The sequence below is a fragment of the Vipera berus genome, assembly GCF_964194415.1.
Source record: "Vipera berus genome assembly, chromosome: 7".
Lineage (NCBI taxonomy): Eukaryota > Metazoa > Chordata > Lepidosauria > Squamata > Viperidae > Vipera > Vipera berus.
In genome coordinates, this window is record NC_138209.1 from 57,762,784 (window position 1) to 57,776,713 (window position 13,930).

The following is a 13,930-nucleotide window of genomic DNA, read 5'->3' on the forward strand; positions in this document are numbered from 1 at the left end:
GCATCCCAAACCATTTCCATCGATGTACCTTTATGCATATTTGTAACAAAAAATTCTTTCATATGTTCTCTACATTTCTGCAAGAACAACTCATTTGTAAATAAATTCTCATTCAGCCTCCAGGATCTTCTACTACCATCTTCAGCAAAAAACTCCAACCAAACAGGACTATGATCAGACATTGTCCTAGGGAAAATCTTAACATTCTTAACCCAAGAAAAAAGATCAGTAGTAATCAAAATAAAGTCAATCCTAGAGAAAGATTTATGTCTATCTGAAAAAAAGATAAAATCTCTGTCTCTCATATTCCTTTCCCGCCATACATCTCTTAATTCCAGATCCTCCTTCAAATCAAAAAAAGCTTTAGGCAATTTCGAATTAAAAAAGTTTTTGGAGGATCCCTTCTTGACTTCAGATGGGACCAAAACTCCATTCCAGTCCCCCATCATGATAACAGATTTATAATCCAATTCGATTAGTCTCTGATGTAAAAATTTGAAGAATTTTTGCTGTTGTTGATTTGGAGCATATAATCCAATAAGAAGAACTTTCTTTCCTTGTAATATTAATTCAATACTAACATATCTCCCTTGTTTATCCGATTCAATCAATCGTGCCGAAAAATCTTTTCTTAAATAAATGACCACTCCAGCCTTCTTGTCCGGAGCAAAAGATGCAAAATGTGTTCCCAATCGGGAATTAATCAGATACTTTTGGTCTTTTAATGCAATATGTGTCTTTTGTAAGCAAACAATGTCATTTTTATGTTGTTTCAGATAAAAAAATACTTTCTTTCTTTTCTGTGGTGAATTTAAGCCATTAACATTCCATGTCAGGAACTTCACCATCTCTGGTGACCATGAGCCTTTGGAACATAGCCTGAAGATCAGCTGTTGCTCTCTTCGGACGTGCTCCTCCCACAGGCTCTGAGACAGCCACGTCTTGCATAGTTGGACCAGATACAGGCTTCTGTTTTTGCTCTTTTTCCATACGCTTATATGCAGCCCTTGTCATCCTCTGTTCTTTTGGGTCTTCCTTTAATGCCAAACTCTGCTCCATAACCTCCGCCTGCTGTATCTCCTCAAGAGGCAATGACATTGCCCCTTCACTCAATTGTTTATCTTCTTGTCTTGCTTCTGTTCTTTTGATTCGAGGAGACGGTGGTGAGCCTGCTTTCAGGACCTTAGTGTAGAAATCTTTTGCTTTTAAAATTGTATCCAATCTGTATCTGGTCCCTGCGTAATTTACCACAATTCCATTAGGTATTTCCCATCTGAACTGGATTTGTCGCTTCTTAAGCTCATCGGACAGAAAGGCAAAATCTTTCCTTTTTCTAAGAATTTTTGGAGGTATCTCCTTTAAAATTATAATGTCTTGGCCTGCAATTTGAAACCTTTCCCGATAAAAGGCCTGGATAATAGAATTTCTTGTTGACCTCCTGGAAAAATAAATCACTACATCTCTAGGTAAATTTTTTGCCTAGCAATCCAGGAGTTAATCCTAAATGTCTTATCCATTTCTTTAAGTAGTTCTTCAGGTTCACATTTCAAAACAGGAGCCGCTGCTTGTGCTACTTCCCATTCCAAATCTTCTTTAGGATTCTCTTTAAGGCCTCTGATATGCAATGCAAACTCCATGTTCTTATATTGTGATATAATAACTTTGTCCTCTGTTCTGTCAATCTTAGCCTCTGCTCTATCAATGTTCTGTTCAGCATCAATGATTTTATTTTCCAAATTCTCCACATACTCCATAACTGAGTCCACACGAACATCCAGGCGTTCTATATGTGCAGCCAAACCCTGGAGTGCAAGCACTATATCTTCCCTCATCTGGTTGTTTTGGTTAACCAATTCTTCCCTTGTTTCCTTTATTTCTTGCTGCAAAACTTGTGTTGACTGCATCACAACTTGCTGAATGTCTGTCAGTGTAAATGCAGGAGGTGGGGGGAGGGTGGTTGTACTGTAGGTTTCATCGAAGTCTGCCCTACAGCTTGTGGTAAAGGTGAAGAAATAACATTCTTAGAAATTGTAGGCCCTCCCCCACGTCTCACAGCCATCTCTTAGGTTTCAATTTCCTCTTTCACCCAGCAGAATCAGAGTTCAGAATAAAGGGGGGGGGGGAGAAGGGAAAGGAAAGAAAAAATAAAAGTTCTCCCAAAGTTCCTTAACCTTCAATAAGAAAAAAGGGAACAAGCTTTCAAATAAACAAAATCCGGTACTGGGTAAAGTCAGTTGCAAATTGTATCTCTTGCTATGTAGCAAAATATAACAGTTTTCCAACGCAGTCACTTCACACAGGAAAGAAACATTCCAGCGCCATTTTTACTCCATTTCAAACTTAAAACTTGAAGAAGATAATGAATCTGAGTTAAAGTTAAAATCCAACTTGAAAATTCAGATCTTCCTGCTTTGCTCTGCCTGCTTCTCAAAGAAACAAAATACTCACAGTCCCATCTAAGCAGCAGGTGCAGTTGTCGCATCTGGTTCCACTCCTTTTGGAGCGAAAACATCCTGAGAGCGGAGAGAGCCTGGGCTGCGAGGGGGCTCACCCTGTTATCCCCCAAAATATTTGAGAGAATCGCAGGGGAGCTCTACCTCTACCCAGGCAAGCTCGCCTCTCCCTCTTCTCCCAAGGGAGAAGCTCCAGCGCCACGGGACAGCTGATTTTCGCTGCCTCCAAGCGCTTTGACGCTTCCCAGGATCGGGTGGCTTCAAAACGCTGCCATTCAGCGCAGCAGCGCTACCGGAAGTCTATATGGTGAGATTTTCACAGGGAAGAGAGGCAATATACTTATTTCTCCCCCAGGCATCAAACATGGACCCGAATTGATATGATATGGGCATCCCATGAATTGAAAGAGATGGTTAGGTAAATAGAGATTACGACTAATGACTGGGCAGATCACAGCCGGTTAGTTTTGGTTTGGAAAGGAGAAAAGAAGAGATATAGATGGACAATGAGAGCAGCTCTTTTAAAAGAAGAACAATTCAAAAACTTGTTGAACCAGGAAATGGGATACTTTTTTGAGGAGAATAGAAGGGAAGATACACCAATTCAAATTATATGGGACACTGCGAAAGCAGCGATTCGAGGGATAGCAATTAAGTATTCGGCACATAAGTGGAAGAAAGAGAGGGTTAAGAGATTAGAGTTGATGGGAATGTTGACAGAGGCCGAGGAGGCTCTTCAGAAAGACCCATCCTCAGTAATAGCGAGGGAGTGAAAATATATTGCACAACACGAGATTTCCCTCTTGGATCAACGTGAATTAGCAGAGAAAATTCAAAGGAATAAACATTTTTTTTGAACATGCCAACAAGGCTGGAAAATGGTTGTCCTATAGGCTTAGGAAGCGAGCAATTGCGAGAAAAATAGAATGGTTACAGGATGGGATGGGAAATATGGTGGGATCAAATGAACAAAAGAAAAAGGTGATTCAGGAATTCTTTACCGCATTGTATAAGAAAGACCCAATTTTAGAAGAAAGGATTGGAAGTTATTTAGAAAGGGTGGACTTACAGGAGGTTCCTGAGAATGTAAAACAAATTTTGAATTCAGAGATCTCAGAAGGGGAAATAAAGGAGGCAATTAAGAAACAATCGAATGGGAAAACCCCGGGAACAGATGGACTCCCGGCGGAATTATATAAAGAGATGTTGGGAATGTTTAGTGGCCATTTAAAAGATTTATTTAATGAGGTTTTGAGTGAAGGGAAAATACCCCAGTCATGGACAGAGGCTTATATATCTTTGATCCCAAAGGAAGATTCAGACCGTACCTTGGTTAAAAATTATTTATTTATTTATTTTATTGGATTTGTATACCGCCCTATTCCCGTAGGACTCAGGGCGGTTTACAGGGCAGTTAAAACCATGAATACAAAAAATTAAAAACAAATAAAACAATTAAATTAAATTCAAGCCCCAAGAGTAAATCTAAAACCCAGTTAAATTAACAACCCCACAGTCTGGACCAAACAGATCGAAGAGCCAGGTTTTCAGGTCCCGGTGAAATGAGCGAAGGTCGGGGGCAGTCCTACGATCTGTGGGTAGTTGGTTCCATAGAGCAGGCGCACCCACAGAAAACGCCCTTCCCCTGGGAATAACCCGCCGGCATTCATTAACCGGCGGTACCCTGAGAAGGTCCTCCCTGTGGGGGCGCACAGGACGATGGGAAGATGAATCCGGCAGCAGGTGTTCCCTTAGATAGTCCGGACCCAAGCCATTTAGGGCTTTATAGGTCATTACCAGCACCTTGAATCTCACCCGGAGGGCAGCCAGAAGCCAATGCAGCTCACGGAGAAGAGGTGTTACACGGGAGTATCGGGAAGCTCCCATCAAAACTCGCGTGGCTGAATTCTGCACCAGTTGAAGCCTTCGGGTGGTCCTCAAGGGCAGCCCCATGTAGAGGGCATTGCAGTAGTCTAACCAGGAGGTCACGAGCGCATGAGTGACTGTACGTAGAGCATCTCGGTCCAGATAGGGATGCAACTGGCGCACCAGGCGAATCTGGGCAAAAGCCCCCCTGGTCACGGCTCCTATATGATCTTCCAAACTGAGCCGTGAATCCAGGAGGACTACCAAGTTGCAAGCCCTATCAATGAGGGGGGGTAATACCTCATCCCCTATTGTTAATGATGGAGAAGGCTGGTCAGCCCGAGATACCGGTATGAACGGCCACTCAGTCTTGTCAGGATTGAGATGAAGCCTGTTTCTCCCCATCCAAACTCGGACTGCCTCCAGGCAACGGGACATCACAGTGAGGGCATCACTGGGTTGGGTCGGGCTGGAAAGAAAAAGTTGGGTATCATCAGCATACTGGTGATACCCCACCCCGAAACCATGAATGAGCTCACCCAGCGGCTTCATGTAGATGTTGAACAGGAGGGGAGAGAGGACTGACCCCTGAGGGACTCCACAAATGAGAGATCTCGGGGTGGACCTCTGTCCTCCCGTCAACACCGACTGCGAGCGGCCCAGGAGGTAGGAGGAGAACCACTGTAAAACGGTGCCTCCCACTCCCAGCCCCCTGAGACGCCGCAGTAGGATACCATGGTCGATGGTATCAAAAGCTGCTGAGAGGTCTAATAGGACTAGGATAGAGGAACCCCTGTCCCGAGCCTGCCAGAGATCATTCACCAGTGTGACCAATGCTGTCTCTGTGCTATGCCCAGGTCTGAAACCCGATTGGTACGGGTCAAGATAATCAGTTTCCTCCAGGAACAGAGGAAGCTTATGTGCTACCACACTCTCAACAACCTTCGCCAAAAAGCGAAGGTTGGAGATAGGATGATAGTTATTCAAAATCGCCGAGTCCAGGGTGGGCTTCTTGAGGAGTGGCCTCACCACTGCCACTTTCAAGGCAGAAGGGAAAACACCCTTGCTCAAAGAAGCAGTTATTACTGCCTGGAACCAGCCTCGTGTCTTCTCCCGGGCTGCATAAACCAGCCACGAGGGGCACGGGTCCAATAAACAGGTGGTAGAGCTCAGCCTCCTCATGATCCTGTCCACCTCATTGGGGGTCATAGGATCGAACTCAGTCCAGATAACACTATCAATACCACTCGAATCCTCCCTATCAGATTCTGTCCAGTCAGAGTCCAAGCTGGCCCGAATCTGAGCAATTTTATCCGCAAGATGACGACTGAACTCTTCGGCCTGTCCCTGCAAGGGATCCTCCCTCTCCTCCCAATGAAGGAGGGAGCGAGTAACCCGAAACAGGGCGGCTGGGCGATTATCTACAGACGCGATGAGGGTAGTGAAGTAATTAGACTTCGCCGTCCTCATTGCAGCGAGATAAGACCTTGTAAAGGCTCTTAGTTGCAATCGGTCAGGCTCAGATCGGCTGGATCTCCAACAGCACTCTAGACCCCGTCTCCGACGTTTCATCTCCCGGAGCTCCGAAGAAAACCATGGAGCCCACCGGGATCTGCGTCGGGTTAGGGGTCGCAAGGGGATGAGTGCCTCAGTGGCAGCCCTTTCCCAGGCATCCACTAAGGCGTCAGCCAAGCTGTCAGTGAGGGAGATAGAAACAGACCCAAGCGCCATCTGGAACCGATCAGGGTCCATTAGGCGCCTGGGGCGGAAACACCTGGTCAGTTCTGCAGCCCAGGTTGACATAGCGGAAGACCAGCCGCAGGAGATAATGATCGGACCATGACAGGGGGACAATAGTTGCTAAGCCCCCTCCCAGATCATCCAATCATTGTCTAGATAAGAAAACCAGGTCGAGAGTGTGACCCCTCCCGTGAGTTCCCCTGAATTACTTGAGTCAGGTCCATGGCCGTCATGGAGGCCATGAACTCCCGAGCTAACTCTGATGATACTCCCAGGGAAGGCAGGTTGAAGTCACCCAGAACAATGAGTCTGGGGAACTCCACCGTCAACCCTGAGAGGGTGTCGAGCAGCTTGAGCAGGGCTGTTGCCACACAGCTGGGCGCCAGGTATGTTAGCAACAGGCCCAACTGAGCCTGAGGGCCACATCTCAGGAGGAGGGACTGACTCCCGCCTATCTGTACAACGGTGGTCTCCCTCGGACATAAGGTCACCCGAATAACCACCGCCACCCCACCGCCCCTACCCTGAGTCCGCGGCTGGTGTAATACACAGAAACCCGGAGGGCACAACTCAATCAGAGGGACACCGCCCTCTGGGCCCAACCAGGTCTCTGTGATGCATGCCAGATCTGCGTGTTCCTCCTCGATCAGATCACGGATGAGGAGAGCCTTGTTCGCAACGGATCTGGCATTAAAATACACAAGCCTGAGCCCAGGGTCCTGATCCCCATCAATCCCGGATAAAAGGGGGCCAACCGGAGGGTTGGAGAACCAGGTTCCACCTATTCTATATCCGTACATTTGGTTGTTTTCTGGCCTAAGAGTAAAATCTAACTTTTTTCATTACTTAATTTCATTTTGTTAGATAGGGCCCAATGTTCAAGTCTGTTGAGATCCTTCTGGGTCTTGAGCTTATCTTTTGGGGTGTTGGCTATTCCTGCCAACTTGGTGTCATCTGCAAATTTGATGAGTTCCCCTTCTATTCCCTCATCTAACATGTTTATGAAGATATTGAAGAGTATTAGGCCTAAGACAGAACCTTGGGGGTTGGATTAGAAGAACCCCATGGTGTCTTTCAGACCCATAATACTGCAATTTGGTGGAACATTCTTTTTTTTTGATAATTTATGTTCTTTCCAAAAATATGGCCCCCACCATTGGCCACTGTCTTTTCCTCTCTCCCAAAGTCTTTGTAGTTACTGGCTGTATTAGGAGGCAGAGCAATTTTGAATGTGCAACTTTTGACTTTTTTACATCTAGGGGCAGAAAGTCAGGAGTTCCTATCTCCTAAGATCCAACTTCTGATGGCCATAGATGAAAGGAAGCCTACTTATCTTTACCATGGTCCCTCAGGATCAAAAGCTGGGCTGATAAAAGACGTAAATTGATTTTGATGGCAAAGATTTTCTGAAGGTTCATATTATCTAATGGAAGATTTGTGGTAGCTTTGATCTCTGACAGACATAGTGCTCATATTTAGAAGTGGCCTCTAATAAGAATATTTTTATTGTTTTTGAAAGATATTCTTCTAATCATTTCCTTATTTTGCAAATGCACACGGCGTATGCAATATCCCTAAACCAATGCAAACCAAAGATCAGCTAAGACTTTGTGTATAACTTTTATTTTTATTTCTCTAGTTCCATGGTAGCAAACCTATGGCACGCGTGCCAAAGGTGGCACGCAGAGCCCTCTCTGTGGGCACGTGCCTAGGTCTTCAGCTGGGTTTTATAAAACCTTTTCACTTCAGGCCTCCACTGCCGTGTGCAAAAAAAAAAGTTCAATCAATCAATCAATTTCAACTTCTCGCAGGGAAAAAAAAGATCTCACAAAGTTGGAATTGATTGAACTTTTTAGTCCCACCCAGTCTGCCATTACCACCACAGCCACGCCCACCCAATGGGCCACACCCACCCAATGGCCACACACCCCCAATGGACCATACCCACTGGGGACCCAATGATACATAAGTGGGTTTTGGGTTGCAGTTTGGCCACTTGGTCTCTAAAAGATTCGCCATCATTGCTCTAGTTCCTTCTTTATAAATTGTATGCTACTTACCATGATTTCAGGAACAAGCTGCACAGGCAATGTGGTTGGGGTTTCTAGTACACTGAAGTAACTGTGCCGGCCTGTTGTAAAATAGTAATAAAATATACATATAAATCCACATATACAGTGGTGAGATGGGTGGCAAATTTAATAAATAAAATAAATACGATGAGTCAACTGCAGTTTTAAAAATTATAGATTACAACCATCCAGAAGACATATAGATTTAACTTATCGATGTCTGTGTAATATTAGAAGAGTTTCTAGTTATTGATATAAGTAGTATAGGATACTTTAGGCACACTTATTGAACACAGCTTATGAAAGTTTAATTTTGTCAAAATTTCCACTTTAATAGACAAAGAGCAAACAAGAAATGAAAAAAAAAATACAGAACTGTCAGGAAAACTTACTACTTTGCATGAGAGAAATAATTCAAACTACTTTTGAATGCAGCACTAAAACTTCACCAGAGATATAAAATTAATTATGTCTTTCTAACACATCAGTAGAGAGCTTGCTACACCCAAGATTAAGTTTGAGATCCCACTATCTGTAATGTATTGGGCCTTTTACTTGAACTGTTTTCACGTGTCTTTGAATGCTGCTTGAGATTGCTTAATTAAGATGTCTGTGTAACAGTTGCTGGCTGCTCAGACATGCAGTCTCCAGGACTATCATTGGTTGGCTCTTGGGTGGGAATAGGTTCCTTTAAACCTATTGGCCACCGCCTAGTGGCCAACTGTATAAGTAGCTGCGTAGAAGCCTCTGTTCTCAGTTCTGTTCCTGTTACTACAATAAAGCAATGTTCCTGTTTGAACCCTCTCATCTCACCTCCTGCTTTCAAGAAACCCACTACACAACACTGGCGATGAAGGAGGGATCCTGCTTCTTTGGAAGAGCTGAAAGTCACTAGGGGATGAGGCCAGCAAAGTGCCTGGCAGGGAATGCGTTCCCCCCCCTTGGTCGGCCTAGCAAGCCACACTAGCGACCACCTGCCATGAGGACCAGTCCCAGGGCCTACGGAAGAAGCAGGACAATGACAGGCCCAAGCTGTGAAGACTTCCCAAAGATGGCGAAAGTCAGAAAGCTTGAGGAGTTTGATGTTACTCACCCAGAGAGATGGGCATCCTACATCTCGAGGGTTGAAAACTACCTCCATGCCAACCAAGTTGCTGAAGATGGCCTGAAGGCCCCAACACTACTTTGTGTCTGAGGGCTTGCAATTTTTGATATCACAGAGAACTTGGTCGCACCGGCACAGCTGAAGTCCGTTACTTACGCAGACCTGAAGAAACAGCTCGGTGACCATTTCCAGCCCAAATTATCGGTGATAGCATGGAGGCACACCTTTGAACAAGTTCAACTACCCAGAGAGACGGCAACAGAATTCATTGCAGTATTGAGACAAGCTTCACGGCTGTGCCAATTTTTGGACTTAGAAGAAAGGCTGTGAGACCGACTCATCTGTGGACTTCGGAGCAGACAGCTACAACAGAAACTCTTTGCAAAAGAGACTCTCTCACACCAGGAAGTTTTGAAAGAAATCATGGCAGACGAAGCCACCGGCGGGGCCATGAAGGCCATGCGGCCCACCAAAAGCACTCAGCATGAGGAGGCCGTCCGCCACGAGGACGCCGAACTTCCAGAAGATGTTGACTTTGACCATGAAGTTGACAAGACCCAACGGCACCACGACAAGGAACCGAAGACTCCTTACAAAGCAGTTCCTTTCCCTTGGTGTCCGGGCTGTGGCAGCCACCACCAATGAGCAGATTGCAGGTTCCAGACAGTCATGTGTCACAGGCCTGCAGAAAGGCCAGCCACATCGCATCAGTCTGCAGAGATTGCCAGAAGGACCTCTATTCAGATGTTCTGATCAGGAGAGGTACCGGGGCCCTGCAGCAGCTTAGTGTAGGGTAATGCTCCAGCCATCGGAGCATTTGCCGCATGGGAGCTCGCCACCCCCTTAAGCCCAAACTGCGACTTCAAGTCGAGCTGCAAGGTGTTCCTTGCAGGATGGAAGTGGACACTGGTTCAGCTGTGTCCATCATTTCCCTCGAAACATTCCGTTTCATCTGTAACCGCAGCAAGAGGTGGGCCACGTTTAGGCCATCCAACATCATCCTGACTGACTTCCAAAACTCCCAAGTTGCCGTCAAAGGCGAGGCCACCTTGGCCATCAAGGGGTTTTTGGGGGCCCTGGACGTGATTGTGGTGGAGGGCCAGAGAATGAGCTTAATATGGCTTGATTGGTTTGATGCTCTGGGCATCCAAGTCACTGGAATCCACTGACACAAGCGGCGAACTTGGCTTCAGTATACGAGGAGTTCACGGATGTTTTTGACACTAGCCTGGGAGAATACAAGGGCCCTCCGATAGCCTTTAAACTTGATCCTGCCATAATGCCTATTAGGATCAAACCGTGCAGAGTGCCATTTGCGCTTAAACATAAAATTGATGCAGAGCTGGACAAGCTAGTTAACCAGGGGGTACTACAGCCCATAGATGGGGGTGAATGGGAAACCCCAATTATCATGCCACTTAAGGCCAATGGGGAGGTCAGAATTTGCGCTGATTACAAGTGCACCATAAATAGGGCACTTAAGCAGCATATGTACCTGGTGCCAGTCGTTAGCCACATCTTGGCATTGCTGCAAGGGGGTAGGGTATTTGCAAAATTAGATTTGGCACAAGCCTATCAGCAGTTACCTGTGGATGAGGCCACAGTGGCTGCACAAACCATTGTTACACACTGGGGGGGCTTTTAAAGTTAAATGCCTCCAATTCGGGGTTAGCGTAGCCCCTGGGATTTTTCAAGGAGTCATGGAGCGTATGCTCAAGGGCATTCCCGGGGTTTGCCCCTATTTTGACTATGTACTCATTGCCGGTGAGTCCACTGAGGTGCTTGCAAAGAGGCTCAAAGCCGTCCTTCAATGGTTCCGTGAAGCGGGCCTTAAACTCAAAAGAAATAAATGTAATATTGGGGTTCCTTCTACTGAGTTCCTGGGATTCCGTATTGATGCTGAAGGCATCCACCCTTCCAAGTCCAAGCTGAAGGCCATTCAGCTGGCACCTAGCCCCAGGTCAAAAGGAGAGCTTCAGGCATTCCTGGGTCTCCTTAATTTTTACCATGTGTTCCTTCCTAACAAGGCCGCAGTGGCAGAGCCGTTACACTGGCTCTTAAACAAAAGCACCCCATGGAAGTGGACCAAGGTTCATGAAAACAGCTTTAAGGCAGGAAAATCACTACTGTCGTCCAATTCAGTGCTCACTCACTTTAAAGAGTCATTGCCTGTATGCATTGCATGTGACACATCCCCTTATGGGGTGGAGGCTGTCCTAAGCCATTTGTCAAGTGATGGGACTCGAGTCCCAATTGCCTATTATTCAAGGACATTGTCCTCAGCAAAGCGCAATTACGCTCAGATTGACAAGGCCATTGTGGCCGGGGTGAAGAAATTCCATGATTACTTGTTTTTTTTTTGTCATCAAGTTTTTGACACTTTGCTAGGTGACTGGTGGTACTCGGATGTTGCCATATCCTAAAAGTGGTACAATGGGTGAAAAGGTTGAAAAGCCCTGCTTTAAATCTATTGGTCGCCGCCTAGAGACCAACTGTATAAATAGTTGCACAACAGCTAGTAGCTTGCTTCGGTTATGTTCTGTCTCTGAATAAACTTGTTGCTATTTAAACACCTTGTCTCAATGACTGCAATAACTGAATACCTAACACTGGTGATGAAGGTGGGATGTGCTGCTTCATCATAAGAGCCTAAAGTCACTAGGGGGTGAGGCCAGCACAGAGACTGGCAGGAACTACGTTCCACCCCACCTCGGTCTGCCTAGCAAGCCATGCTGGATACCACCCCTCATTAAGGATCTGTCCTAGGGCCTACATAGAAGCCAGCAGCACAACGTGAGACACAAACCACGATGACTACTCACCATGGCGAATGTCAGAAAGCTTGAAGAATTCGACATTACACACCCAGAGAGATGGGTGTCCTACATTTCCCATGTAGAAAACTACCTCTGCACCAACGAAATCAGTGAAGATGGGCTGAAGGCCGCGACCCTCCTCTGTGTATGCAGCCCAGCCATCTTCAATATCGCCGAGAACTTGGTCGCCCTGGCGTTGCTTGAGTCCATTACTTACGTGGACTTGAAAAAAAGGCTCTGTGACCATTTTGAACTGAAGCTATCCATGATAGCGTGGAGGCATGCCTTCGAGCAACATGAACAACAACCCAGTGAGTCTGCAACGAAATTCATCACAGCACTTCAGCAGGCATCACAACGATGCAATTTCGCCGACTTAGAAGAGAGACTAAGAGACCGCTTAGTCTGTGGACTCAGGAACAGAGAGCTCCAACAAAAACTTTTTGCTAAGGAGACTCTCTTGCTATAAGAGGCCTTGAAGGAGGTCATGGCAGACAAAGCTGCTGGAGGGGCTATTAAGGCACTGCACCCCCCCAAAAGTGTGCCAAGCACAGAACCCGTCCACCACGAGGACACCGAGTGGTTGAAAGACACCGACTCTGAGCACAATGTCAACAAGATACAGAGGCACCAGGAGAAGGGACCGAGGACATCTGAGAAGGCAGTTCTGTTCCCTAGGTGCATGAGCTGCGGAGGCTGCCATCAATGAGTGGAATGCCGTTTCCAGACAGCCACATGCCGGGTGTGTGGAAAACCAGGCCACATTGCCACCGTCTGTCGAGGTCGCCAGAGGGACTGCCAGCCAGACAACTCATTCAGGAGAGGTATTGGGGCCCCGGGGCAACGCCGAGTAGGATTCTGCTCCAGTCATGGGAGCATGTTCCGCACTGGTGGCCACCAACCCCTCAAGCAAGTCAAGCTTCAGGGAGTTCCATGTAAAATGGAACTGGACACAGGTTCAGCTGTGTCCATCATCTCCATCAGAACCTTCCGGCACATTTGCAGCCACAGCAACAGGTGGGTCAAACTTTGACCATCTATCATTTTACTCACAGACTTCCAGAACTCCCGAGTGGCAGTCAAGGGCAAAGCCACATTGGTGGTGAAATTCAAGGGATTTACAGGCCCACTAAACCAGGGCTTTTCAATCAGTGGTACGGGTACCACCTGTGTACATTGGCACCAGGCAGGTGGTACATGGCCATCCTAGAAAAGTGGTAGCAGGAGAGGGGAATGGCAGCACCACACAAGCCTGAACAAGAGATAGCTGGAGCTGCAGGGAAGTTAGGGCTCAGCAGAAGCACCAGGATCAGTGCTTCCTCGGGGCTGTCAGGGCTCAGTGGAAGCATCAGGATCAGTGCCAGTCTTCAGCTGGAGTTCGGCACTGATCCTGGCACTTCTGAGCCCAGAAGAAGCACCGATCAGCTGGAATGCTGCAGCATCTCCAGGGTCTTGTGATTTACATTCAGATGCTTGGCAACTGATTCATATTTGTGATAGTCACAATCTCCCAGGGTAATGTGAAGTGACCAAAACCTGCTGCAACCACCCAGCAGACAGGGGGAATAAAAACCAAACAACCCCACCCCACCCTTGCTGCTAATCCTCAACAGAAATGCTCACAACAATGAAAATCTCGGACAGGAGGAAGAGCACCACTGGGAGGGCAGGCAGGTGTCTCGCTCGACTGTGGCTTGAGGGCACTTTTTTCAGTGCCATTATAACTTTGAACAGTCACTAAGTGTTGTGATTCAGGGTCAGCCTGTGGGTTCGGCAGTTGGGTCAGACGATTCAGAGGAGGAGGGGGGGTGTTGGAGAGGTTACTGAGGGTGTTGGAGAGCTTGCTGATGAGAGCCCTCAGCCAGGCCCCTCCCACCT

At 46.7% G+C, this 13,930-nt stretch overlaps 1 protein-coding gene across 1 annotated transcript in view; it reads right to left on the reverse strand.

The window, feature by feature from the left end:
• Positions 1-13,930, reverse strand: part of LOC308671264 (ADP-ribosyl cyclase/cyclic ADP-ribose hydrolase 1-like) — a 98,597-nt gene that overhangs the window by 22,337 nt on the left and 62,330 nt on the right. The window contains exon 8 of the mRNA XM_081333365.1: positions 8,120-8,190. Within this exon, the coding sequence (XP_081189491.1) occupies positions 8,127-8,190 (64 nt within the window). The 3' untranslated portion in view covers positions 8,120-8,126. The remainder of the gene's footprint in view (positions 1-8,119; positions 8,191-13,930) is intronic.